The sequence below is a fragment of the Orbilia oligospora genome, assembly GCF_000225545.1.
Source record: "Orbilia oligospora ATCC 24927 unplaced genomic scaffold scaffold00078, whole genome shotgun sequence".
Taxonomy (NCBI): domain Eukaryota; kingdom Fungi; phylum Ascomycota; class Orbiliomycetes; order Orbiliales; family Orbiliaceae; genus Orbilia; species Orbilia oligospora.
In genome coordinates, this window is record NW_011645635.1 from 2,010,700 (window position 1) to 2,038,055 (window position 27,356).

At 45.3% G+C, this 27,356-nt stretch overlaps 11 protein-coding genes across 11 annotated transcripts; 6 read left to right on the top strand and 5 right to left on the bottom strand.

Annotated features, from left to right (window-relative positions):
* Positions 1 to 413: 413 nt before the first annotated feature.
* Positions 414 to 1,554, bottom strand: AOL_s00078g585 (uncharacterized protein; the record flags this gene model as incomplete). The annotated part of the gene is made up of 2 exons (XM_011123848.1): positions 414 to 1,139; positions 1,222 to 1,554. 2 exons carry the CDS (start codon positions 1,552 to 1,554, stop codon positions 414 to 416), a joined length of 1,059 nt encoding a protein of 352 aa, XP_011122150.1.
* Positions 1,555 to 4,263: 2,709 nt separating this feature from the next.
* AOL_s00078g586 (uncharacterized protein) lies at positions 4,264 to 5,380 on the top strand (the record flags this gene model as incomplete). Its single annotated transcript, XM_011123849.1, has 4 exons — positions 4,264 to 4,527; positions 4,598 to 5,071; positions 5,168 to 5,275; positions 5,354 to 5,380. 4 exons carry the CDS (start codon positions 4,264 to 4,266, stop codon positions 5,378 to 5,380), a joined length of 873 nt encoding a protein of 290 aa, XP_011122151.1.
* A 1,322-nt stretch (positions 5,381 to 6,702) lies between these two features.
* AOL_s00078g587 (uncharacterized protein) lies at positions 6,703 to 7,289 on the top strand (the record flags this gene model as incomplete). The annotated part of the gene is made up of 2 exons (XM_011123850.1): positions 6,703 to 6,837; positions 6,912 to 7,289. The coding sequence occupies 2 exons, from the start codon at positions 6,703 to 6,705 to the stop codon at positions 7,287 to 7,289; spliced, it is 513 nt and encodes a 170-aa protein (XP_011122152.1).
* Positions 7,290 to 9,506: 2,217 nt separating this feature from the next.
* Positions 9,507 to 10,252, top strand: AOL_s00078g588 (uncharacterized protein; the record flags this gene model as incomplete). Its single annotated transcript, XM_011123851.1, has 4 exons — positions 9,507 to 9,555; positions 9,617 to 9,742; positions 9,820 to 9,920; positions 9,977 to 10,252. 4 exons carry the CDS (start codon positions 9,507 to 9,509, stop codon positions 10,250 to 10,252), a joined length of 552 nt encoding a protein of 183 aa, XP_011122153.1.
* Positions 10,253 to 11,129: 877 nt separating this feature from the next.
* AOL_s00078g589 (uncharacterized protein) lies at positions 11,130 to 14,488 on the bottom strand (the record flags this gene model as incomplete). Its single annotated transcript, XM_011123852.1, has 9 exons — positions 11,130 to 12,574; positions 12,642 to 12,651; positions 12,727 to 12,838; positions 12,900 to 13,130; positions 13,195 to 13,456; positions 13,517 to 13,634; positions 13,698 to 13,766; positions 13,849 to 13,939; positions 14,016 to 14,488. The coding sequence occupies 9 exons, from the start codon at positions 14,486 to 14,488 to the stop codon at positions 11,130 to 11,132; spliced, it is 2,811 nt and encodes a 936-aa protein (XP_011122154.1).
* Positions 14,489 to 15,404: 916 nt separating this feature from the next.
* AOL_s00078g590 (uncharacterized protein) lies at positions 15,405 to 17,100 on the bottom strand (the record flags this gene model as incomplete). Its single annotated transcript, XM_011123853.1, has 4 exons — positions 15,405 to 15,796; positions 15,877 to 16,016; positions 16,088 to 16,938; positions 17,023 to 17,100. 4 exons carry the CDS (start codon positions 17,098 to 17,100, stop codon positions 15,405 to 15,407), a joined length of 1,461 nt encoding a protein of 486 aa, XP_011122155.1.
* Positions 17,101 to 18,055: 955 nt separating this feature from the next.
* On the top strand, positions 18,056 to 20,220 carry AOL_s00078g591 (uncharacterized protein; the record flags this gene model as incomplete). The annotated part of the gene is made up of 4 exons (XM_011123854.1): positions 18,056 to 18,656; positions 18,729 to 19,166; positions 19,309 to 19,712; positions 19,798 to 20,220. The coding sequence occupies 4 exons, from the start codon at positions 18,056 to 18,058 to the stop codon at positions 20,218 to 20,220; spliced, it is 1,866 nt and encodes a 621-aa protein (XP_011122156.1).
* Positions 20,221 to 21,007: 787 nt separating this feature from the next.
* On the top strand, positions 21,008 to 21,583 carry AOL_s00078g592 (uncharacterized protein; the record flags this gene model as incomplete). The annotated part of the gene is made up of 1 exon (XM_011123855.1): positions 21,008 to 21,583. One exon carries the CDS (start codon positions 21,008 to 21,010, stop codon positions 21,581 to 21,583), a length of 576 nt encoding a protein of 191 aa, XP_011122157.1.
* Positions 21,584 to 23,418: 1,835 nt separating this feature from the next.
* AOL_s00078g593 (uncharacterized protein) lies at positions 23,419 to 24,448 on the top strand (the record flags this gene model as incomplete). Its single annotated transcript, XM_011123856.1, has 2 exons — positions 23,419 to 23,623; positions 23,691 to 24,448. 2 exons carry the CDS (start codon positions 23,419 to 23,421, stop codon positions 24,446 to 24,448), a joined length of 963 nt encoding a protein of 320 aa, XP_011122158.1.
* A 68-nt stretch (positions 24,449 to 24,516) lies between these two features.
* Positions 24,517 to 25,512, bottom strand: AOL_s00078g594 (uncharacterized protein; the record flags this gene model as incomplete). The annotated part of the gene is made up of 2 exons (XM_011123857.1): positions 24,517 to 25,248; positions 25,336 to 25,512. The coding sequence occupies 2 exons, from the start codon at positions 25,510 to 25,512 to the stop codon at positions 24,517 to 24,519; spliced, it is 909 nt and encodes a 302-aa protein (XP_011122159.1).
* Positions 25,513 to 26,046: 534 nt separating this feature from the next.
* AOL_s00078g595 (uncharacterized protein) lies at positions 26,047 to 26,949 on the bottom strand (the record flags this gene model as incomplete). The annotated part of the gene is made up of 3 exons (XM_011123858.1): positions 26,047 to 26,369; positions 26,427 to 26,823; positions 26,896 to 26,949. 3 exons carry the CDS (start codon positions 26,947 to 26,949, stop codon positions 26,047 to 26,049), a joined length of 774 nt encoding a protein of 257 aa, XP_011122160.1.
* Positions 26,950 to 27,356: the final 407 nt, after the last annotated feature.

Consider the following 27,356-nt stretch of genomic DNA (forward strand, 5'->3'; position numbering starts at 1 on the left):
CGACTCGTTTACTGTTGCCTATAGAGCTTAATCCCGGAAAGCTTATGGAACGCTTTTCGCCGACAAGTTCGACGGCTTCTTCTCAGACTTAGATCGGTTTCTAGTAGCTTACGTATAAGAAATGGCAATACGCGGCCGCGGGAAACATCCACCGTAGAAGAATCAGATGATATATGAGCAATTAATACCTCAAACCAATCTACCAGCCAAAGTCATATAGGACCGGAAGGTACCGCTAATTACTCTCAGAGACCTTCGCTTTGGGGGTCCCTTTCTGTGACGAAATCCGTATGAGAAAACTTCTCTAGAATATCTATTTACAAATACGAGTTTAAAGGGCGGATAATACGTTCGATCAGGAGCTATGACAATTTCAGGAGCGATATTTACATTATATTGAAGGTAATCATCCTTTAGATGTTTTGGAAAGCTAAAAAGCTATCCCGAACCTTGCCATTATTATCGACAAGCAGATTGTTAGCACAGCTCGATCCAAGCCATTCATTCCCCAACCAAGCGGGCTCCCAGTAGTATAGTCCGACGCCCCGGTTAACATTTTGGACAATTTTTCCCACATCTTGAATCCAAGTTCGCTGTCCCGCAATCGACTTGGGGATATAGTTGGTATCGGAAGGGAAGGTATACTGTGGACTGGGACACGAAGCTGGCCAGTTTGTCTCTGCAACAACGAGCTCTTTGCCATATTTGTTGCTCAGTTGTTCGAGAGAATATTTCAGACTCCCCAAGTACGCATTCGAATTATAAAAAGGGTAATATGAAACTCCAATCATGTCGAAATCGCTCCTAAGAAGGGGGCCTTGACTGAGAACTGTGTCGTACCACCATTGTTGGGTATTCCAATCCCACCCATTGTCGATGTGGATCATGATCTTAGGTTTCGGGTTTAGATTGGAGTCTTTGATACCCCAAGCTGCGGAGTGGAGGATAGATGCGATGTTATTCCAACTGGATGTCCCGCCCAGCGGCCAAAGAATTCCAGTCCTGATCTCATTGCCAATAGAAATAATGGCAGGATTTACCCCCTCGCTATTAAATCTGTTGCAAATATCTTTAGTGTAATTGTATGTCTTCCAAGTCAGGTCGTTGATGTTCGAAGTTGGCCAGCCAGAAGGAGCGTTCTGTGTTTGGATTTCTAGTTAGCTAAATCAAGAGGTTTTGAAGTCTAGTCCGAGTATACAAAACACGATCTGGTAGACCCACCTGATGTGCAGGGTCAGCCCAAGTATCACTATAGTGTAATGTAAGGTAAACGCTTAATCCAGCTGCCTTGACTCTCTTTGCAAGCCTGACGTTATAGTCGAGATTGTAGGTCCCACCAGAAGGATTAACCCAGACCCGCTGTCTGGCAGAGTTGGCGCCTGAATTTTTCAAAATCCTCTCAAGGGGCTGCGTGCTTCCGTCTGTCCACTTAAAGGATTTGCCTTGACTTTCAAGTAAAAGGAGGGACGAAATATCGGCCCCTTTATATGTCAAAGCACTGGTGAATGTTGCAGAAAGCAGCGAGGCAACAGCCAGGATAGTTGTTGACCACATTTTGTGTTGGTCTGTGTGTCTAGTTGTACTAGTTTAAACTCGGTATCCCTCAATCTCTAGAATTTACGACATACACCACCTTGAATTTATATATAATTTTTTTTTTTTAGATTGCAGTTTGAAGCTCATTAGGAACACTAAAGATGCCTTGCCGGAACCCACTACTACGCTCCCGGATTTTGATTGTGTTATTTTATGGAGGGTTGTACGCCGGTTCATGAATCCAACTAACGTGATCCGCCTATGGTTGCATGTGCAGCAGATTGCCTTGTGTTTTGCAGAAGCGAAACTAGCCCACGCGAATTCGGCTCTGCGGGCGAAATTTCCGAAGCTTCCTTTTCCCGATCTAACCCTGAATACGAAAAACAAAGGCTTGCTAAGCCAATCATTGTCTGCTAACCGTAGTTAGAAGGTGGGTGGACTTTTACAACTTTTCTGCTCGGTTGCCATATGCCCCGGCCACACCGGATTCATAGACGATTCGGTTTTATAAATTTATACTGAGCGTCTACGTGACAATGATAAAAAACTGACAAATCACTCATTTCATTATTGTTTGATTATGAGCCCTTGAGAGCTTAGCCTGATGCGCCAACCTATCTAGCTAGGTGAATCCATGGTTTCATATGGAAATATTTATAACCGGATTTTACAAATTCAAGTGTGGAAGCGTTGGCATGTTTGCAAGGGTGCTCAGCGGGCCAGGCGCCATGGTAATGACAATGATCGATCAGGAAATATCATGAATACGCTCGTAATAGAGAATTGCGCAAACTGGGGAAGAAGAAGAGGTAGGGGTTATCCTGGAATGGAATTTTGGTAAAATCAAACCGCAATATAATAGTACTTCTTTGTGGAGGAGTCGGGGAAGCGAGCCGATGGAATGATGTGATATAACACCGAATCAGAACATTTATATCTACCTGTAACTAACCTGAGTAAGCTATCTTTACCCGTTTGATACTGGTCTACTATGTATTTAAATTCCCTGTAGACGGATATAAATATAAACCAAGACGGAAATATTCGAATCTTACTTTTGTTTTTTATAGGTATACGTACTCTGACCCTGAAGTATTATATAATTATAGTGGGCTACGTTACTTATGACTGAGGGGAATAGTATAGGGATATGGTGCCAATTATATCATCCATCTGTATACTTAGTTAGCTATATGTATATACCCCATAGCCTTAGTTCAGCCATATGTGCCATAGAACTTTGCACCACCGCAAGCCCCGCGCAGTGGCCCTTCTTGTGTTGTTGGCCCGATCAGACTGTTGCGATGCAGGTTGTTTGTGGAACATAGAAATGACCGGCTGGTGGCGACTGGAACCTCAAGTCCCGATCCCCAACACACTTTTGTTAGACTTCTCGTGCATACTTACCTAATACCATGTAGAATGGCAGGGAAATCTTATTTGGAAGCGGACTCGAGATCATAATGTCTTTTTCGGAATTCCCCATCATATCTTATAAATACGTATATACGACGTGTTTAAATTCGATGGGCCAATAATGGGGTCGAGTTTGGCGGTAGGAACTTGGACTTAAGTGGTACTTAAACTAGGTTATCTCAGAATGTTAATGGCGTGCAAACCGATATTCATGGGTGATGTCACGGCCCTTATGCAGGGCTGGCGCGCTGCACTGTTTCAAATGGTGGAATTCCTTTAAAACAGCTGGAGGGTGAACTTTGTGAATTTCCGGCTTAGCCTCGCTTCTAGACGTCACAGAGAGAAGCATGCTGCCCCTAGGTATTAATATATTATACCGTTGATGAATCGTAATCTTCATGAAGCGCGGAACGCGGAGCGTTAACAAGGGTTTATAGCTAAACCACCTGCTGCGCTTCGCCTTCTGCTACGATAGTCAGTTGGGGCTCGGAAACCAACGTTCAACCCACATACAACTAGTAGGGGATGCCACCATTTTCTTTGGTGAATTGTATATATAACTGAGGCGAACAGTTAATTCCCCATTTCAGCCACAACGTAAGAGGCCTGAAATGCGATTCGAGGCTTGACTTCCATCTAGATTTACACCGCCGACAAGGACCTCAAGAGTAGGCTAGAATGCAGCTTCGGCATTTCTACGGGTGAAAACGCTCCGCTGGCCAAAACCTCAAACCGAATTACAAGGAAATTCCTTGATCGAAGGCAACAAGCGTCATAATTCTCATGCCATATTAGCCGGTAGTTCGTCTGAACTATGCTCCGTGTGTTGTCTGATTTACGACCAGTGTGTCAAAAAGCTCAATCGCAAGGGATCAGGAGCCGAGGTGTACTAGATCAATATTATGTTTCCATGGTCCCGACGGACTTAGTTTCGCCGCCAATGGGCAAATTTTGTGGCTGGCAAGGAAACGGGAACTGCAAAACCCGCAATGAGTTTCTTGGTAGCGAGAATCCGAACCAAGTCTAATCGAGATGCGGGGTCCCGAGCGATTGCATAGGCGTATCATCCGGGATCCCGGACCGCAGATGGGGCCATTACGCCAGTCCTGCAGGCTGAAGTTTGAAGCTAATGTGTTGATACTGTTGTGGTACATTTCATCTTGTGTGATTCGATTCTTGCTATCTGTAAATGTCCGATGTGAAGCTTTATATATATATTAAGCCTGAGAATAAGGGCGCCGAAGGAGAGAGGTTCGTTATTGAGCTCGAGGTCGTAAATCGCCACTTACAATCCTGAGACTAGTTCCAAAGATGCTTTTCAAAGTCATTACTGCTTTTCTTTCTCTCGCGGGGATTGTCTCCGCGTATGCCAACCCCGGAGCATGTAGTGGTGACTGCGGTGTTCACGATCCGGCCGTGATCCGTCGTGTCTCAGATGGGAAATTCTACCGATTTTCTACAAATAACTTTATATCAATTGCATCTGCGTCAAATATCGCTGGTCCTTGGACCTACCTCGGACAAGCCCTACCGGGCGGCTCAAAGATTAGTGGGTTTGCAGGAGTCGACCTTTGGGTATACTAAGCTAGCCGTCGTATAAAACCCATGGTAAATAGATCGGATACTTATCTAGTGAGTTTCATAGGCTCCCGATATTATCTACAATAATGGCCTTTATTATCTCTACTACTCTGTCAGTTCCTTCGGTTCTCAGAAGTCTGCGATTGGTGTCGCAACATCCCCAACAATGGACCCGGGGAGCTGGACTGACCAAGGGGCCACTGGAGTCGCTTCCTCTAACGGAGCTGCCTATAACGCTATTGATTCTAATATTATCAAAGTTGGCAATGACTTTTATATGAGTTTTGGGAGCTTTTGGGGCGATATTTACCAGGCCAAGATGGAAAGCAATTTGTTAAAAAAGACAGGTAGCTCCTCCCAGATTGCATGGACATCCTTTGGAAATGGGGCGATGGAAGGGGCTTTCATCTATTATCGACAGGGATACTACTACCTCTTCACCTCATGGGGCAATTGCTGCCAGCTTGTGCCACGACCAGCTGCGGGTACTGAGTATCATATGAGGGTTTGCAGATCTACTACTGCTACCGGTGGATATGTAAGTTTGCCTCAATTGTACCACAAGTATTAATATTTCGAACCAAGTTTATGAGGCCACTGCATTGTTACTGATACTTGATTTTCACTTGGTTAGAAAGACAAGAACGGCGTCGACTGCAAGCAAAGCGGTGGGACGATTGTTTTGGAAAGCCATGGCTACACTTATGCTCCTGGTCATGGAGGCGTCCTTGATGTTCCCGGAGTAGGTTCGGTACTCTATTATCATTACGGTAAGATACAATTTTTAATTACATCTAGATATCTTTGACTCTTATCTTAGACTCTTTGTGGGGATGGTTACGCTTAAGTGTTGGATTTTACTGACTTTTTGTGTTGGAAAACCTCGCAGTCAATAACAATCAAGGGACCAACCAGGCTGCAACCTACTTCGGTTGGAATGTCATTGGCTGGTCTGGTGGCTGGCCAACAGTCTAGGATATTTGAAGGTCTCAAAAACGCGAGAATGTTTCTGTTCAAGTATCTCCAAAATTTCGAGGTGGCCTTTTATTAAATCTCCGCCTATAGCTCGAAATAACAAAATGTATACGTATTGATTCAAGTGATAGTTTTGCAATTGCCTCATAATGCAGCAGTTTGAGTAAGACAAGTTTTAAAAACGGGGGGTGTAAGTAGTGTTACTGTGTATTTGTTCGGAGTTCGTTATCTGACGCAATTGTGCGAGGTAAGTGGAATGAGGTGAATTTGCTGGACCGGGTGCAGCTGGCAGGAAACGCTATTTAATATTTACACACATACGAGTACTTAGGTACAAGGCGTCTGCATTAGAAGCTTTTCTCCAGCGCCCTCAATATCGTCCCATCGTCTGGCAAAACCATTGAATTCCGCAAGTAGCTTAATTGGTGATGCAGTAGATTGAAAATGTGTATCGCAAGGGTAGAGGTGTCGTGTCTCGCAAAGTCGCCACGCTTGTGCTATTGTACAACGTGGTTCTAATTTCGTGGCTGCGGTAGCTCTTATGGGGTAGCCGCAGAATTCTTCCTCTTACGCGGGAAACTTGCTAACTCTTACGAGTTCGACGAGAGCACTGACGCATCATTAATTAGATTATACGAGACTAGCAGCATAATTATGTCTGTTGCATCGCGATATCGGCTGTAATTAGGGTCCAATTAGAGAATTTCCTTATCGGAGAGAATTTTAGGCGTGGTATAAGCATCGAGTATCTCGTTGGCCAATTCCGGCTTTTGTGATAGGTTGTTATGGTGTAACATGGTCCTTGGAAGGGTACTTATGAATCGGAGCTGGTGTCTGCGTTGGTGGATATTGAAGATCTTTCAGTCGACGAATCATAGGGCCGGATCAACACAGCATGATGTCAGTTGTCGACTTGCAGGGCTCGTCGATATGGTTGTTCTCGTCGAGCTGGAGGGAACGCAGGCTTCAATGCTGCAAGTTGATTCAGGGTTTTCTTTGAACTTTCTGTGGGGGCGCAAGTGCAATAGATTGTGCAAGTGTTCTATGAATATATATAGATCTGGGAGAATCGCAATAGCTCATGAGGCAGGTTCATTTCATATCGACTCGCATTCCTCAATACGAGATAATTCGTTTTTCGAAACCATAGTACCATTATATAGCGGATAAGGCTATAAAGTAACCGTCGATACGATGCCGTCGAGATCGGAATCCAAATCCACGAGGAGGAGCCGCAAGCCTTCCCAGGCCCGAACAGTTGAAGATAGAGATGACCTTTTCACACACCACAAGAGGAGGAACGATCTTGGTGTGTTAGGAAGGCTACAGGTTAGTTCACGCTCTAAAAAATCGAAATTTATTGATTTTCGTAGCTGAAGGTATTTTCGTTTCAAATACAATAGGGGGTTGAAGATATCGTTTTCGGCGCCGTGGGAGAGCTGGGCCGTGCCATTGTTGGTGACAAAAGGGGCGCTCGAAAGAGTGCTCAAGTATTTGAGGAGGGTATTGATACTTTATTTGGCTACAAAAAGACTGAAAACCTAAAGACTTCTGGGCCGCTTGGTCGTGGTGGTGGTGCAGATATAAGCCTGCTCAGGGACACCTACTTTGAAGGATATGACGCTGGAATTCATGCAGGTTTATCCCGCACCGAAGCAGAAGCATCTTGGTATAGCCAGCCAAGGCAAATAAGTGATTATAGGGCTACCATCAATCCCAAATCAACATTCGGAAATGCAAAGGCGTTGAAGCGAGGGCCAGATTCAGAGTTGGAATCCTGACCAATGTAGTAACAAATACGAAAATTTTGTGAACTTAGATACGTTTCAACACGTCGGCATATTCCGATGCACTCCCTGTGTTGGTTGTTGTACTTACCAAAAACCTCGATACACGCTAGTTTTGGCTGAAAAGTAAAAAAAAAAAAAAAAAGACAAGGAAAACCCCCCAGGTACTTGTTGATTGACTATTTTATTTTTTTGTGGAAGAATATGTCTTGGGACGCGGCATCTTCGGGTGCTTGAAGAAACTCTACTATTTTTCTATTGTGAAGATCTAAGAATACAGGCAACATTAGTCCCATCAACCACGAGAAATTAGCATCGTTGCGTAATGGCCATTGATGTTCTTATCGATCGAAATTTTTAATGGAGTGTCTACAAGGCTGAGCTCCATTCTGCCTTGATACATGTTTGGGGAAATATAAACCGAAAGCAATCTAGTTTTGTTATATTTTGTCACTTGATATCTGCATGAGCGGCAGGTAGCTCCACTCTCCTGAAAATAGTATATCAATTCTTGTGTTTGTTATTACTAACTGGCGGCTGAAAACCCAATTTTTACCCACATGGAAGAATCCGGTTTTGGCTTCAAACCTCTGAAAAATTGGGAAATGAGTCTGAACAAGCTTCAATGATCAGACCTATCTACCCCTGAAATAATCCGGGAGTCGGCCTGGCAGAGGAAGATTCTGTTCGCTGACTAACGTTAGGAAAAAGCCTCGGAATAAACCTCCCCTTGCTGATTACGATCTGCGAAGTAAAAGGAGGCTCTTCTCGTTATGTTCATAATCCTGTCGCTTCAGACCCATCAATGGAAGGGGATATGAAACGTTACTATGGGCCAGAGGTCCATATTAGGACCAAACACGCAGAACTCTCTTTGGGAACTGCAAAGTTTTCCTGCAAAAGGTCCCACCATGTTCGTTGGGCGGTGCATCGTTGATATGCAGAGGTCGACGCACATGTAAATCTGTAGCACGATTTACGTGTGTACTTACAGGAACTCTTTGACTAGTTGGTTTTAGGTGCTATCATGGAGATAGATAATGGTCATGAGATGTCTACGAGTCTTGGTATGATAACCAAGTATATTAGTACATGTATATAAAAGTATGTATGTATGTATGTATATGTGTATATCCAAGTATCTACGTATGTGCATGTACTTCCATTCGCGTATAGATTACGACGGCAGGGTCAGACCTCCCTGACTTTAGTTGATATTCCGAAGGAAACTTCGCGTTTGGCCTGGTAACCTGCGAACGTTGTGAAAGCCCGGAATCCCTGCCCTGAAACTTTGTCGTGGCAGTCTCTGGTTCCGTGATGCGAGACAAATATCAAATATCGGGTGTTATATTACATATTGGAGGAAGGCTTAAGGCCAAGCCAGAGACGGGATGAGTTCTTCGGGGACTTTACGGGGATCCAGTCAAAGACTCAAGAAGCAAGTTCACGGATATCATGCTGTAGGTCACTGGGATGGAATATTCAAACCCTGCCACTCAAGGTTTTTCGCTTAGATGGCCGGAAGCGAATTGGGTTTGAAAGCAAACAAGCAACGCATAACTTGGTGGCTCCTCTTTTCCTCCAACATTAGAGCTTTACGGGCGGAAAACTATGAGGAAAGGGGGATTACATGTAAGTACAACCGCTTGCATTCCATTTGCAAAGTGGTTTTTGCAGCCCTCCTTTCATTTCCAGGCGGTGACTCGTGGTTGGCCAATGTGTGCGATATGACCAAAGATGCAGCTGTGCTAGTACGGTTTTGGCTTATCGAGCAGGGGATCCCCACCATGAAGCGAATTTTCGAGAGAGTGGAGTCCTGTGGTGGGTGCCCAACTGGGTCAGAATTACATCGTTTGATGTTATTAGTGCATCTCGGGTTCGAGGAAAAGTGACCAAGCGCAAATTCGAGGACAGACTCGATCCAACATGCAAGGACAACTGTGCAGCGAGGCGCTCTTTGTGCATGGTTTTGCTTTTCTCTTCCATACATGCTCGAAGGCTCTCACTGTTCGGAGTGCATATATAAGCTTGGCCGTCTCCTTCATTCGCAAGCGGAATCCAATTCAGATATCACTTTAAATCATCTCGTTCATCCTCTTGTGAGCATATAGTTACTAGTTAGCTGCACTTTTTTGCCATTTCTATTCTCTTCACTCCTTTCAATTAAAAATTAAAGAAAAAAGAAACCTCTGGTCTTCTTCAACCTCAACAATGGCCGCCCCACAACAGAATACCGTTTCGACCGCCGTCGACGCAGATGGTAGGCACTATGCATTGGAAACAACTCTTCTTGTGACTAATATTGACTAATCGTTAAATAGATATCAATGCTTGGATTGGTCGATTCAAAGATACCTTGAACAAGCCAGAGACAATCACAAAGCCAACCACTGGCCCCAACAGCTGGACTAGCAGCTTTCTTTCCTGTTTCGCTCCAGTTGATACCTGTAAGCCATTTTAATCCATGCCTCCGGCCGTGACTAGCCAGCCTTTCACAATAACTAACGACCGCGTTCGTAATAAGGCTTGATCACTTGCTGCTGCCCATGTATTACCTTCAGCAAGACCCACCACAGATTGCGCAAGGACCCTAACCTTGCTGGCTTCTCCCCAGTCAATACTACTGTAAGTTGATATCGTTATCAAAGACTTGTGCTACCCGGTTCTAATCTATTCAATAGTGTTTGGGATTCTGGCTCTCTGGCTGCATCTGTTTGCCATGGCTCTTCCAACTCATCCAAAAGGGTGAGGTCCGCGAACGATATAACATTCAAGGAGACTTCCCAATCGACGCTGTTAAGGCCTGCTGCTGCTTGTGCTGTGATTTGATCCAGACCGATAAGGAAGTTGCCCACCAGATTGCTCAAGGAAACATCCCAGCCGTTACACAAGAACTCAAGCCAGCCGAGGGAATGGCATACCAAGCCCCTGCTGCTCCAGCACCCGTCCCACAGTAAAGCAGACTGAATTGGTCTTTTCTCTCTTGAACTTTGGCTTTAGAATGTATAGTTCAATTTTAATACCCTAATATTATTTTCATTGAAAAGTTGGGCTACGGGCTACAAAGGAGTTGGGTTTATGTTATGTTTTCATGTGATCATTGGTTGCCTTGTGTCGTCATGATCACTTCTATGTTCATCTTAAAGGTTTTTCTTCCTTCGATAGGACTTCATATTTTTTTTTTACCTTTATTTATAAACAAAATTTGAGATGCGTTTCCGGTCTGCGCCGGATTTGCAGAAGTTTTTGTAATTCTCCGCTGACGACCAATCATCCCAGTGATTCCTTTGCCGTGAACCCGCATACTATATTTAATGCGCAAATGGAAATATGGTCAGAAATTTACTAATTTTAACATTTGGAAATAAAATATTCCTGTATGTTTCGTACATCGCCGCCAGATCCAGCTTTTTCTACCATAGCTATGGGTGTGGAGGCATTGAATTCAGCTATGCCAAGAATGACCTGCAGATGCACAGTGGTGCCACTTGGAAACTTTCCCCCAGCTTATGGATCAAATGACCCTTATGCAGACTGCAGAAGGCTGCATTGAAACGGTTCAGAGCGGAGCAGTTCAGATTGGCATGGTTTGTTGCATTTTGCGCGTCAACAACAATAAGGATTACCTCGATGATACGCTTAGAATTCTAAGATTTATATTTACACCACAAGTGGGACACCGAAACGGTCTCTTTTCGTGAATCTGGGCAGCGCTGCTGAGATTGAGAGTAGAGCTAGTTATTGGACAGAATTTTATGTTATTTCGTCGCTAGACTCCTTAGTTGTGTTGGGAAATCGTCAGCGGTTCTAACTCTACAAAGCTTAATAGGATAGCTAACTCGTTGATGATGAAGCCGTAGCCTTTTCAGGTTCCTTCTCCTTCGAAATTTCTATAGGAGAAGCATTTTCGACACCTGAAGACAAGATAGGTGTCTCATCAGCAGGGTCACCTGCCTTTGACGATGCCTCCTCAACGGCTGGAGCTTCCACAAGAGTTCCACTGCCTTCGCTCTTCGCCGTATCAGATGCTTCTTCCGTCTTATCCTGAACAACAGCTTCTTCCCTCTTGCCTTCAGCCTCGGGCTTGGGGTCCTCTTCCTTAATTTCTGTCCCCTCTGTCTTACATTCTTTGGCTCTCTCAGCTCCCTTCACAGCATCTTTAACATCCTCCCACTCGTCGTCTTCTTTGCTAGCTGAGGCTGGTTTATCTTTCGGCTCTGTATTTTCGTCCTTTTCTAGTATATCCTTCTCGTCTTTCGAAGCAGCTTGGTTTTTATCATCAGGGTCGAGTAGGAGCTTTGTAGCTCCTTTTGGCCGAATGACTTGAACAGTGATATCTTTCTGTTGACTGTATACTCGCAATCCGACAACTGCAACTGCATTCCAGAGATTCTCTTCGCCCTCAGTATCACTATCCTCCTCGCCAGTGATAGGCACGAGCATGTAAGCGATAGGTCCAGTGGTACCTTTTGCCTCTTTAGCTTCTGACGTCTCTTTGCTCTTCTCTTCCGTCTCCTTAGCTGGTTCGGCTGAACTCTTTTTGTCTGTTTTGTCCACTTGGGCAGAGCTAGTAGCATCCTTTTTAGAAACGGGAGGCTCCGTGACATCCGAAGCCGGTGGCTCAGGGGCGGTAGGCAATGTTTCGGGCGTGCTTTCGGCTTTTGGTAATATATCCGCCAAAACTTTAGCCGGCTTTGGCTCTTTAGACTCTTTCCCCTCCTTCTTTTTAGTGGCTTCGTCGCCATTTTCAGACTCCTTTTCGGATTCTTCGGCGTCTTCCTCTGGGTCAACGACAATAGTTCTGCCTTTTGCAAAGGCCAGATCATACGACATGCCAACTTGCAAAAACTTCTTTCGGTTATTGACACTCAGTTCAGGGACGGCCTCTTCAACACCCTTCCTACCGTCAACTTTCGTAGCGGTAATTTTATAGGCAATATCCCAAGCCCCGGCCTCTAGTTCAACCTCGCAGCTAACGCTACGCCACATATCGCAATTTGCGCGACTGCGAACGAGGTATTCGGGATTCTCTGGGCGATGGATGCGAAAGTGAAGGCGGAAATCGTATTCACCCTCTAGGCCTTTAAAGTATCTAGTGTCTAGCTGTTGCAGAACAATAACAACCTTTGATGCTTCGGGGAGGTTAATTTGGAAACAATTTTTGGAATAGGCATTTTCCCATTCTACGTGTTCCGATACCCAGGCCGATGCGACAGACCAGCTAGAGTCGAAAAGCCTGGTGCGTTCCAGCACCGAGAATGTTCTGAGGAAGTCCCTATCTGCTCATCAAAATATTTGTTAGTGTAGTTCAATCAAGAGTGAACAGTCGGACTCAGATATTCTCACAAGACATCCACTATTAGTTTGGTCAACGTTAGAACCTAGAAAATACTATCTGAGCTTGGCACCGTGGAGTGGTTTTGTTACATACAAAGCTGCCGTCATCCCCAAACTTATGGTCGAGCTGCTGAATCCAATAAGGTGTCCATTCTTTGCTTCCGTCGCTCCAAGCGCCCTTCCACTCCGATTTGCCCCACGGGTTCCTACTTGCTGTTAGCCCTAGGTAATATATGACACCGAATTATATATGTTATCGATACTAACCTAACTAACACGAAACGGTGACCATCCACTTCGCGGGCTTTAAGGACGGAGTATGCGTGTCCGGCATACACGCCATCGCGTTCAGACCCAGTAATTGAGTCGATAGCCCCGGCGAATAGAAATTCTTCATTAACTTTCATCAGCTCTTCCTTCCAGAATTTATCTTTGCTTAAGATATCCTGAGAAAAGACTTCCGAAGTGACACCTCCAGTGAGGTCCTCAACGGCCTCGCTGCTCTTTTATTAGCGAACTATGCTTAAATGCAGATATCAACAAGCTATGATGCCGAACTTACCCTGTAAATCCACCTTCAATAGAGCTATAGTCTCCATGAGCCTTCGCGTAAGCTTTCTCAAGGAGGGGTAGCCAAGTTTCGTTTTTGTCTTCACAGCTTGCGAAGTAAAGTGCGTCAGAGCCCTTGAGATAAGTTTCTGTGTACACAGACTCCTTTGCGGTTTTGCTCCACAAGGCATATTTGAGTTCGGAGCTCGCCTCGTGGTAATCTTCCTGGGATAGGTATAGTTGATCATCGACAATGCTGGATATCCATTCGCCGTCTAGTTGGGGTCAGAAATGAAGTCTATGATCAATGGCACTAAAGGGTCTTTCTAAAATACCTCTGAAGAACACAAAACCGTAGACGCCCACTTCTTCATCTCTCGCAACGCAAACTTTCTCCAGAAGACCTGGAATGTTGGTGATAGTCGCGACGGCCGCCAAAAACCAACAATCGCCCTATGTTATTCTTGTAAGTTTTCTGGACGCTATGGGTAATTCTTTGAGGGATGTATTTCTTACGGTTGAGCCCTGTCTGATGTCACCTGGAGCTACGCCATCCTTGAAGAAAGATGGTTCATCGAAGATATCCTACGCGTATACAGTCCTTGCTTAGTCTGGGGGTAATTTTTTCTCGATATCCAAGTTTGAAAGGGATAGAATATCGATTTACCTCAACCCTCTTCACGCCTTTTGGTGTTGCATCCTCGTTGTATTCAAATCCATCAATACAGTATCTTGCAAATTCAAGGCGGGGGTCTTCGCTTGAAAGATCAAAATAATAATCTCTGTGTATCTCGGAGTCAGTTGCCGCTTCCGAACGCTACGCGGTTAGCCTACCTATATTTCTGATTCAATTTGCGGCATTCTCGTGCAATCTTCTCCACCTTAGCCTTGCAACTTGCTGCAGCTTCGTCAAATTGAGCGGTGGCAACATTTGGAATAGTTGGTCCGTAGGTGGCGCCGGTGGGCTTCGCAGCTGCGGCAAAAGGGTTGAATGGCAGAACGATAGTTGGCCGGCCGGCTCGGTTAGAGCGGAATTTTTTCCAAAATTTATTCAACTGCTTCTGAGCGGAACCAGCGGGGACCTTTCTACTGATTTGGGGAACAGGCTTTGGATCTTCGGGTTCCGGGGGGGTATCCTCAACGATGGCGGCAGCGGTCACAGGCTCTTCAGTTGTTGGCTCTTCGACATTGGTGGATGGCTCTTCGTCAGCAGCAGCACCGCGAGTGGATCTTCTCCCCGCAGTTTTACAGCCGATAGCTCCTGGCCGGGAAGTCGTATGACGACCTGTAACTGGTCGAGCGGGCATAAGAAATGAATTGGGTGGTTTGACTTGTGTGAATAGCTTAATAGTGGGGACAGTATGCAAGTGTCTCGAAGCGTGTCTAGATAATAGCATTTGTTATTTAGATTTTTAAATTTTGAGAACAACCATCATTTATAGACTCTGGAATTGATTCGTGTGTGGATACGGCCTAAGGTTGACAGGATCTAGCTGCGTGTCTGCGACTCGGTTCTTCAGCCGAGCTCGAGTAAGCTGCTAGCTACTGTGCATAACAGGCACGCATGCGCATCCGTTTCGCAATCAGGCCGATTCATGATCCATCCTGAGGTAATATTCCTTGCAAAAAGTGGTGTTACAGATAGTAATTTTACCCCTCTATAGCACAGCTGTGTCAGCCATCCTTCGCGGCCCGCGAAGAGCAACTCCTTTGATATCTAATAATGGCGACAGATGAGGGGGCTTACGCGGGATAACACTTTAGAAAGAGGGGTTGATATCTAATCCCTGCAAACAAACAGGCTAGTTCCAGCTGAAAGTGGACTCCAACGCAGGCAATGCAACATTAGGCAAGTGTCAATGGGTTATACCGAGTATTAATACGTATTTGCTTTCCAGTAATTAATGCACATGGTGACCTTGGTGAGCACTTAGGAAATAAACGCTGTAAAAATTTTAGTGTTTAATATTGGTCGGCTTAGATAATCATCTCGCGAAGTTTTCAGCGGTCGGGTTTTGACTCTCTATAACTTAAGTACTAATAGCTAATTAAATAATTCCGCGTAAATAACCTGAAGTCCGAACAGTGGCGTCGACTACTTTGTATAGGTAGATACTCGTTCATATTCCGCATAATAAGCTATTACTTTAAGCTAACAAGATTGCAAGATATTCATTTGATTTTATTTAGCCTCAGCCGTAGTTTTACAGTCTTGTATAAAGCTTATAGAGAGAAGGCGTCGGCAGCCATAAGGGCACCGATTGCTTCATGTGTACTAACAACCCCGGCTTCATACGTAGGCCGGAGATGCGGTATGGAAGATTCTAGCATCTGGGCGATTCTATCCCTACTTGGAAGTTCAGTGCTATAATCACGGATATGTGCCTGGGCCTTCTCTGTGATGTCGCGGTCATAGGCATCTTTAACGGCCTTGCGGATGGTCGCGTTAGTCAGCACGTTGAGGCCGGCGCCTGCCAAACCTTTTGCGACGTTTAAAGCCCGATTAAAAGCGTCCTCCGTTCCAGCCGCCTTCATGAAGCCTGGTGTATGATTGACTGATTCGCTCATGATTTGGAACGCAGCTTGCATTGCGGGTACAGAATAAGAGACATTCCCTGAAACATATGAATACAGTATTAGCAATTAATTGGAATTCATTTTAAACATATTAGGATGGAGCGGGTTAAGCTCCCACCTTGATCTGACGCAGGGCCAGGATCATCGGAGATCTCTGGAAGGTGGTACACTGTCTTGAGAGAGAAGGCGTTCATCCAATCCGTGAATTGGTTGCAGAGAACTTCGTTGGAAATAATATCCCAGTAAGCTAACCGTTTGCTGTTGTGACGCTATCAGTCAAGTGGATGATCATGCCAAAAAAAAGGGGGGGTAAATAGCGGGAGCTATACTCGTCTGCTTTCACAGTGCAACCCATCGCATCTGCCCCAGCCTGAAAGCATTTTACTATCTTTTTGCAAAGGTCTTCGAGATCTTTTTTTTTTGTGGCACGGATAGTGTATTCTGCTCGAGCGTAATCTGGGATTATGTTGGCCGCGGTTCCGCCATGGGTAATGATTCCAGCGACTCTAGTCGATGGGTGTAGCTGTTGACGAAGCGCTGAAACATTTGTGTAGGATGTGATACAAGCGTCGAGGGCGTTGCGCCCAAGCCAAGGTGCCATCCCTGCATGCGCGGATACACCTACAAATTCAGCTATAACTTTTTGAGAAGCGGTGCTTCTTGTAAACGCCACCGAGACTACGTTTGGGTCAGAGAAAGGTGGGCCTGGATGAGCCATTAGACAGGCGTCTACGCCAATATATGCCCCTGCCCTCAAGAGTTTGATTTTCCCTCCACCTCCTTCTTCAGCGGGGGTCCCAATAAGCTTCACAGTACCAGGGAAATTCCATGCTCTAAGAGCTTCCCAGGTGGCAATGAACGCAGCGACAGAGGCTGAACAAATTAGGTTATGTCCGCAAGCATGGCCAGGTTTGTATTCTGGTGGACTGGAGCCTTCGACAAGTATCTTGGCTAGGGCATCATATTCAGCGTTAAATGCTATCGTTGGAGGATTGAGGCAAGATGCTTCGCTAGAACTAAAAGCTATGGGTGGTATATATGTCGCCTGAATGAGGAAGCTGGTTTCGATGTTGTACGCATGCCTTGTCACCTTGTAGTCCGGTCCTAAAGACTCGAAGTAGTCACATACTAAATCGTGCGCTGTTTTCTCTTTCCAAGCGGGTTCAGGATGGCTCCATATCTAGCATCAATCGAAGTTAGTTACGCTACGGAGGATCGGAGACCGGCCGGTTACGAGACCGTGACTGGTGGAGGATATACAAACCCCATCGTTGATATGTTTGATATTTGTCCGATGAATCTCGATTGTCCGCTCAATGATAGCTTTTGTATCTATCTTCATCTTGAACTCGGAACATATATTTATACGCGTACGCGATCAGATCTTCTGTAAAGTTAAGATATCTCTGGAGCTCTGGTAGCGTATATACAAGTATTAATATATTGGTGACTTGGAGGACCTTCTAAAGTTCGCAACTAAATTTATAAAACAAGTGTTGGATTCGCGTGGGTGCGAGTACGCGGAGCAGAATATTAAGAGGCTGGGAATAGATACTTAATATCGGTGCGCCTGCGATCGCGAGCTTTGTTGGGGCTGAGAATTTAAAATCTGCATGGCCTATGGACAACGTGCCGAAGGTCGCCGCAAGATCAGGCCCATGATTGGTGAAATCTCATTGCAAGGTGATTTTATTAGGGAACAGCCCGAAACGACCCGCATTCTTCGCCTATGCTCATGTTGCATTTTGAGCATGGCACAACGCGGCAAAGCATTATTAATATTAGAAGCGGTGGTTGCATTCGAATTGGTTTTTGAACTCTCAGGTCTGATCATATCTCACCATATGGGAATACAGGGAACGAGAACCGTTGAACGGTGGAGCTTTAACCTTTATAAACTTATGCATTCCGATTTCCTAAAGTGACAAGAGGCTAGGATTTGGAAAGGCCATCGCGAGTCGGAATCGCGCAAATGTGTAGTTAAATGAGACATCAAAAAGCTTGATCAATTGACCCCACGGTCATTCCGAATAACCGAGTTTGAAGCAGGGAACATGTGACATCACGATTATTCAGCCAACGGCTATAGTGGATTTTGGATGTTACAATCCCAAAATTCAACCGGAATATCGGCCGAGCGCCAAGTTTTTTCTTAGACTTTAGTTCGGTAATTGGGAAAATTGGTTTCTATGAAATCACTGCAATGTTTGAAGTTATTTAGGTTTGGGATTTTCGAGAGCTTTGTAATAACCATATTATATTATGGTATATTTTATGTTAACATTTTGGATATCAAAATGCGTTCCACAAATGGTGGGCAGGATGCGTCACGCCAAACCGAGTCACCGTCCTTGAATGAAGGAATGGCTGCCGGAAACGACATTCCTGGTTCGCTGGAACAGGAAACACACCCCGACAACACCAAACGGCAGAAATTGAAATCGAAAGCCGAGGAGGACGAATTCGACGAAGATCGAGGCCAGGTGCTGAGGGGGGATCTGGAATCTCAAAGATTCTATAACGGTGGAATACCCTATTGGAGCTTCATCACAGATCAAGGCGTTCTTACCGACAGGATAATATCACACAAGTTCCTAGGATCGGGAACTGACGAGGATCCTTATCTTGTAGAATATATCCCGGAGGACCCAAGAAACCCTATGCTGTTTGCCCCATGGACCAAATGGACAATCACAATGGTTGTTGCATTTGCAACCCTAGCTATTGCATTTGTGTCGTCTGCATATTCAGGCGGAATACAGCAGATAAAAGAAGAGTTCGATTGCAGTAACATTGTTGCAATTTTGGGGATTTCGTTGTTTGTGTTGGGTTTCACAATAGGTCCGTTGTTATGGGCTCCAATGAGTGAAATTTACGGCCGACAGAAGCTGTTTTTCGGTACGATAGACCATCTTAAGCTGCTGTGCTACCTGAATATGCTATAGTATCTGGTGTTCAATTGAATTATAGTACAACGTGCTGACCTTCACTCCACAGGGACGTATGCGGCTCTGACGGCCTTTAATGCAGGTGCAGCTGGCGCAAGGAGTATTCCACAGCTGCTGATCTGTCGATTTTTTGCTGGGGCTTTTGGAAGCAGTCCCTTAAAAAATGCTGGCGGTGTCATAGCCGACATGTTCCCGGCGAGTCAGCGCGGGCTTGCGATGGCAGTTTTTGCCGCTGCACCGTTCATGGGACCCGTTCTTGGACCCATAGCAGGTGGATTCCTAGGAGAATCTGCAGGCTGGAGATGGGTGCAAGGGCTTTTAGCAGCATTCTCAGGAGTAACTTGGCTTCTCATGGCGTTCTGTGTTCCTGAGACATATTCGCCATTACTTCTGCAGAAGAGGGCCGAAAATTTGAGCAAACTGACAAGCAAGATATATGTTAGCAAGTTCGAAGCTCAAAGTGGGAAGTTAAACTTGAAAGAGGCGTACAAGACAGCCTTGTCTCGCCCATGGATATTGCTATTCCGGGAACCAATAGGCAGGTACCACTACCTAACTATAAATCTGCTTCTACTCTCGCTGACAGCTCATTTGTGTAACAGTTGCGATGCTTTCCATATATATGTCAATAGTATACGGAACTTTGTACATGTTGTTTGCTGCATATCCAATCGTGTATCAACAGACTCGTGGCTGGTCACAAGGTGTTGGCGGACTACCATTTCTTGGTGTCGCAGTCGGAATGCTAGCTGCTGTTGTATATTCGATTCCCGAGAACACACGGTATAATAGAGTTGCGGAGGAGAGGCACGAGGGGCTTGCCCCTCCTGAGCAACGACTTCCTCCCGCTCTCGTCGGGTGTGTCTGTATACCCATTGGACTTTTTTGGTTTGCTTGGTCGAACTCTCCGGATGTTCACTGGTTCGCAAGCGTCGCCGCTGGGACGCCTTTTGGATTTGGCATGGTCATGGTTTTCCTTAGCGTATTCAACTATCTTATTGATTCTGTGAGTAATATTTTCATAACAGGCTCCGATAGCGATATGTTATTAGCCTTTTCAATCTAGCTTGCTAATCGATTTGGGAAAATAGTATACGATCTTTGCGGCTAGTGTCCTGGCCGCCAATGCTGTTCTTCGGAGTACATTCGGAGCGGTATTCCCCCTTTTCACTGGACCGATGTATCGAAACCTCGGAATCCATTGGGCCTCGAGTGTTCCAGCTTTCTTAGCTCTCGCATGTGTGCCCGCGCCGTTTCTTTTCTACAAGTATGGTGAAAGGCTTAGATTGAAGTGCAAATACGCAGGGAAAGCTGCAGAGTTCGCTGGGTTACAGGAACAATCGGGCAGTAGCGATGCAGGCACGGCACGTGAGAAAGTTGGTATAGATAAAGACTTTCCAACGCCTGGTATTCGGAAAGATGGAGAAAACCATCTTGAAGTTTCAAATGCAGACGGTCAAAACGAAAACGACCAAATCAGAGGTTTAAGCCCAGGATGTGAAAGGGATATTTAACTGAGTTGTCAACGTACAAATGAGACTATGCACTCATTTAAAAGTTAGCAATCAATCACATGCGCTAAAAGATTGGGAAAGGAATCCATTTAGCGTTGATCGAGCTAACTCTCGTGAGGCACTTGAAACTTAATATTGAATATCGCTTCAGAATGTTGGATACGGATACAAAACTTTTCATGTCATTGATAAACTTCTGTCCGACATATTGTTGAATGAGATGATGTTATGGTAGCTCCGGTCGTGTTAATAGAGTACTGGTATTGTATACGTGGCATACGTTGATCCATAAATACAATACTCGTTTGTAGCATGGTTTTGACACGGGATTAATGAGCAGCGCTTGTGACTTTTTATGAATTTGAATTTTAGAGCTTTGTTTATCTTTCCTATATACTGTATATCGACGGGATTATATTGTTTTACTACATTAACCATCAGCCAGGCCTCCCCTAAAGGAACTTCTCGAATTAGACATAAAAATTCTGGAATTTTGATCTTTGTCAACAAACTAGGACCATAATCTGTATGTAGGACCATCCACAATTTGGGCTGCGCGAAGCTTCCCTCTCAAATCTCAGGTCAATATTAGATAACAAAAACCCTTCCACCGCCGTTTTCAATACAGTATATTGCGCGAAGATCAAGCCAACTTCTCCCAACGGGCCAAACTAGAGTATCAAAAACCTGACTACCCAACGGGTAGTGCTAACTTTTACTCCCTGTTTTTGCCCGTGCCTTGGGGCCCCTGCGCTGGAGCCTATCGAACCAACATCTACCCACAACTATGTGCAAGCTCAGAGTCACACAGTTTACCTGTGGCCATAGCCACGAAAGGATTGAGGAGATATGTGGCTGGATGAAACTGAGACCTCACAGAGCGAAACTTCAATGTCCTTATCGTGATCCGAAGGGGATACTTATTAAAGATACAAGCAAATGCCGCGAGTGTTATTTCGCGGAATCGGAGGCTCCCGCCCAGTTTAGACATCCAAATAATATCAAAAGGGTTTCTCCGAAAGCCTCGAAAACTTTAGCAGATCCGGTCAGTGTGGGTGGTAGTGCTAGACCGTGGTCTATGAGCAAGGAAGAAAGAAGGCAGCGCATAGCTGAGAGATATGGGGTTTATAGTGATCGGGATCTTCCTGTTTCAGACCCTGCGTACAAAACTATTTTCCAAACTCTGCCGAGCTTCAATGACGGCAGGCCAAGCCGTCAGAATGATTCTAGACCTGGCAACTCCCATGAATACAGCGGCAGTTGTGCTTACGAGCGTCATGGTACGAAAGCGGTTCCTAACTACACAACGAACTCTAACGCCCCCTGCGCCCGCTCCCATCATGACCGAGAGACCAAATATTAGGGAATGGCTAACTTGGAATGATCCGTTCTGGGAAACCATAAAACCGAAGGGCTGGAACGGATGAGTCCCTGTCCCTAACTAACCGTCTTAATGCTCGATAGCAACGAGGAGGCCAGCCTAGAGCTCTGGGGGTCCTCCACCGGAGACAGCGAAGATCTCAAACTAAGGAAGATTAGGGATATTGCGCAGACACAGTTAGCGAGAGTTGATTATGATAAATACTGAAATTGAAACTTTGGGGGCTTCTATTGACCCTTGTACGACTTGTAGTTGTAGCGTTATATGTATTCCTTTTACAGGGCGGAGGTTAACGGGTTCGAGGTGCGAGCATTCATATTCATGCATGTCTGTCTACCATACCCCCTGGACGTATCATTGGAGGGTCCTTTTTAAAAAAAAATCCTGTTGCATACAGTTGGCTGCTAGTGTTGGTTCTCAAATAGACATGGTACTATTTTTTATAGTCTCAAATGTTAATCTCAATGACGTTTAATGAATTAATCCCTCTTCAAAATTTCCTTTACATTCCTCTATCCTAATTACGTAGGAACTTCCTGAGTACTCTAACTATATAGAGGCACTTGGGAGAACTAGCGGCCCAGAACGAGCAACAGGATTGACTGACAGTCACAGTCAGCCGGTAAGTCCTTTGCGACTTCACCAACATAGCCAACGGCCCGCAAAGGATCACCAACACATCATGCGCATGTGCATGCGCCTCACGACATCTTAATATATTAATTGTTGGAAGAAATTTAAAACATGCATGTGGTAAGCAACTAGTACTTTTCCCTACAAACGTGCGTGCATTCAACCAGTAAACAGGTTCTTCGACGTTCCGGGTTTCATATCATGTGGACTGGGAATTGTTAACTCCGTGTATGGGGTAAGAAATACCGAATTTCAGGGAGGAAAGGTTATGGTAGGTCAAAAACGAGCCCAAGGAAATCCATCGCACATACGGAAGCCCACCCAAGATTATGATTAAGCGAGAGACATGCAATAAGAATCTGACTTGGCCTAGATGAACCGTTTCAGATTCCTTTTTCTCTTCTTATTGTCGACAACGACCGATTTTGGCACCCGCCTTAAGCTTGGTAAATACTAAGTTGTCTCGCGCAGGGCAAGGGAGAGCCGCGAGTAGATACCATATGTGGTAGAAGCAGCGAGAAACTTACCGAACAATAGGCTGGTGGTATGGGCCAAGCAGGTTTTTTTTTGACGGCGTTGTATGGAACAGGGCGGGGACGTGCTGTTGCCAGTTACCTAAATTAGTGGTTATGGTGCATGGTTAACAACGTGGTAGCCATGTCCGGGGTATCCAATATGGAAGCTTGGGAGAGCCTGAGACCTTTCAGGGCGGTCGGGCAGATGGACGCACGTGGGAAAAGAGAATGTTGGAGGGGAGAGAAATGTAAATGGAAGTAATAAGATACTGTGCCCCCAGGTTGAAGGTCCCGGAATCCTCTCTCTTTTCCCTTATATGCTTTTGTTTTCATTGGATTTTTATATTCGACAGATGACGCTGGAGTAGTCACCGCCTGAAAGGCATCGCCAATTCAACATGTGGAAAGGATTAAAAGAATTTCTATTTTATCAGCGACCGGAAAAAGTTGGTGCTTGGACTTTGAAATCGAAAAGCTCGGATACGGCTGGACCATCGAGTACTTCGGCCTCTGGGATTCCAGAGAAATTATCGTTTTCTAGAGTAATTAATCGGGAAACGTGCTTTGTAAGTCGTCGCCGTCGAAGTTCTCTTTGCTTCAGTGGGGGAAAAATGTAACAAGCTAATTTGCGTTGTCGATCGAGGAAAGCCTTGTCGTCTCGATGACTTTATGAACTATTTGACCTATGTGGAGAGGAACTCGGAGAATTTGAGGTTTTATCTGTGGTTTCGCAAATATATTCAAATCTTCGATGCCTTAAGTGAGAATGAGAAGTCATTGTCTCCGATATGGGAGAGCCCTTTCTTGAAGGATAAAACAAAGCCAAAGGCTGACTTAGCGGTCGCCGAGGAGAAAGGAGCTGTTGAGATTGATCGTGAGTATATTCCTCAAAACGTCTAGGAATTTTCTGAGAACTAATTATAATGTTGTGCCGTAAAAAGCGTCAGGCCAGCCGTTTAGGTCCGAAGTTGATCGTATTACCCAAATGTTTCTTGCCCCTCTTTCACCTTTCGAACTGAACCTCTCTGGTCGCGACCGAAAGGAAGTCTTAACAGCGCTTTCCACAACTACTCATCCGTCGGCCTTCAAATCTGTCCTCCCACAAGTGGAAACCTCACTGCGGCAGCAGTCACACCCAAATTTTGTGCGCTATGCTCTTTCTACTGCGAACCACGGGCGTGTTGCGGCTATGAGGTGGGGCGGGTTTATATTAATATTGGTAGCCATAGCTCTGGCGGTTGGTTTATCTCTGGGGAAAGTGCCAAAGGCCGTCAGAGTAGGTGTACCTACTTTTGCCTTGTTCTTCGGCGTGGCTTCTGTCTTGGATGGACAGCGCTCCGTTTGCCTCGTACTATTGTCGTTGGGACTACGAGACCGATTCGCATGGGAGAAAGACACGGATTGTATGTGTGATAGCCAGGTTGTTGAATGCGATCTTGAAAAGGCGTCAACAATTAGTTTTGACCTTTTCGATGGACCTATACCGCGGGATGAGGACCGGGAAGCGATTATTCAGAAGTTCGAGAAGAGGAATGTGATTTCGCATTTGTTGTTTGGATGGTCAACTCTTGGGGGGATTGATCCAGAGGTTAGGAGAGTACAGAAGTTAATTGTTATGCAGAACATCGCTATCTCTTTGGCATTTACAATTGTATTAGGTATCATTTTGACGGTTGCGCCGAGTGGAAACATGTATTGACACATGTGTCACATTTAAGCGGTTAAAAATTAATATACTCTTATGGTCCCGATCGCATGTATTTCTCCTTAAAGCCTTGTAATGACAAACTCCAACCAGCCTCTAGTTTCAATATTTGCTAATTCGGCTGCTTTTATTGAATCTTTGACATCGGGCGATAGCTCAAGTAGCTTTGCTTGGACATTCCATTTCGTATCGGTGGCTTCTCCGACTCTGTTCCAGAGTTCTTCCCAAGTCTGTGGGTCGTGGCGGAACACTTCTCGTCTACCCAGGGATATCGATTCCATGCCTGGAGTGAAGCTCCCGACTTGACGGCCCATGATAATAGAACCGGGGCTGTCTTTTAGAATGGCAACAATCTGGCAAGCGGCTTTAAATTCCTGTTCAGGGTTGAATAAATGTAGGAAACTGCGGGCGCTAATGATATCTATATCGCCCTTGATCTTTTGGAAGAGGTTTGGATTGGAGATTTCCCCTCGAATTGGTTTGAATGTTGAGAAATCGAATATGTCGCCTTCGAAGAAAGTCGATTTGAGGGTGTGGCCATCCTTAAAGAGATCGTGGCTTAAATCGATAAACCCGGATTGTAAATCTGCGCCGTAGAGATTTTCACTAGGGATACCGGCATGAACTAATGCGCGAAGATCTTGAGCGAAACAACATCCTAAATCCAGATATTTGCCGCCGGAATTGAGCTTTGTGAGAGCCGTGGTGAATATCGGGGACTCGGTTATCGCGAAGTCGAGGAAACGGAAGCTGCCAATACATGGGTAGGGATAGACTTCCCATGCTTTCTCTCGCTATTTTATGCAGTGGGATTCCTCATGTGTTAGCTGACCCCTCTGTCTATCTTTATATCGTTACGAAAAAGCGTATGGGTATTTTACCACTTCAATGATATGGGTCGCGACTTGGTCGGCGGGGATTCGACTGTAGTTTTGGAAGAGCTCTAACGTATAAGGTGACAACTTGAGCTTCTCGCCTGGCTTATACCAGGCATGGGATCTACTTCTATCGTGGGCCTCGGCTGCAGGAGTCCCTAGTGCTGCTCGATTGTCTGCCATTCTTGAGTATCTTCGGTATCTTTTCTGTGAGTTCACGTAAAGAATTTGATGCTTGTTCGGTTGTCCTCAGCTGGCTGATGTTAGTGAACTTGTGTGTGCTAGTTAAGCTATAAGTTATGATTCTTACGTCGAGCTTTTATAATTTATATATAATTGGAGCCGCCGCAACACAGGGTCGATCGGCTCGGACGGCACTTATGACTTAGAGATCTAAAGCGTGCGAATTCTGGTTCGCTGAGTGTTTGCGGATGCTCCAAATTCCGGAGTTAAACTCCAATTCCGTCTAAGACACCGCTTAGCGTAGTCAGATTTGACGGAAAAGCGGCACCCGCCCAAAGCATGGAATAAGGCCTCGGCGGCTATTCTACGGTACGTTAAACTGTATGGTATTGATCATTTTTTATTTATTGGGTTGTGTCTTGAACGAAGCGAATTTGACGTCATAGTTTTATGACACGATCTCTATTAGAATACCCCCCTCGAACATGTTAAAGCACTGTTGGTAGCACGAAATAGTAAAAAGAGAAGAGAAATCTACCTCTTCTCTCCAACATAGAGCTCTGGTCGTTTTGAAGCATCATAAGCATCCCCAGTGCCAAGTTTGACAGCTGGCCTTTCGGCAATACGATCGATCCATTTCAGCAAATGCGGGAATGCTTCCATATCCTCCTTGGTGATTGCGCCGGACCAGCCCCAGCCTTTGATCCATGGCCAAGTACCAATATCGGCGATAGAATACTTTCCGCTACCATTTCCTGCTAAGTATTCACGAGGCTCGCCGGTATATTTTCCCGATAGGTGGATTTCGATAACGCCAAAAACGCGAAGAGTTTCGTTCTTGAAGCGAGTTTGGGCGTCTATATATTTGCATGTTAAATGATGAATAATAAGTTAAGAAAGAATCAAATACGTACACTGAAGCTGGTCTGGTGGTGCCGGGGCATATTTGAAGAAGTGGTTGACTTGTCCTTGGTATGGAGCACCGCTACCATGCCAGAAGTAGAGCCATTGCAACAACTGACTCTTCTCCAATGGGTCGGTAAAAGTGAAGTGATGATCTTTATCCTCGCGTTCAACTAGATAAAGAAGTTCGGCAGATGTTTCCATTACTGAGAACGATTTATCGTTGTCAATGATGACTGGAATTCTACCATTCGGATTTAATCGGAGGAACCAATCCTTCTTTTGCTCGTTGGTACCGATGTTAATGATTGAGGTTCCCCATTCTGTGCCGTAGATAGCTTTGAGTTCCTCGAGGAGGATCTGGACTTTTTGGCCGTTGGGAGTACTTTGGGTGATTAAATGGAGGCCCTATATATATTCGTTCGTGAATTAGTTTCCATGCCTGGGGAAATCGGATCATAGCTTTGTGTATATACGTACCTTAGAGGACCTGATAGGCTCCGGGGTCTCGTCGGTGTAAAGCGTGGGTGCCATCTTGGGTATGATGCTGAGGTTTCGGGATTGAGAAGAGGTGTGACGTAGAAGATTCACCTTTGAGGGGAAGAGTGTTGGAATTCCTGTGTTGTGAGTGTTGCAAATAACCCGTCGCGTTCCCGCAACCGGAACAAACCGCTCGGTCTTCGGATTCGGGTGGACACAATTGGTAATGCCACGGCCCTGCTGAGGGTACCTGAAGTTTGAAATATTCGAAGGGCGAGATACTAATTTCAATAGTAGCTGGGCTGGAGTTCTTAGGCAAGTGAAATGCTGAGGGTAAAATTGGAAGCTGTTCCTTCCTAAATGCGGGGCGCAGCGAGGGGTTTTATACCACATTGCATTCGAATTCCCAACCTCTGTACAAGCTACTTATATAATGTCCACCGATCACGTCTTTTGTATCG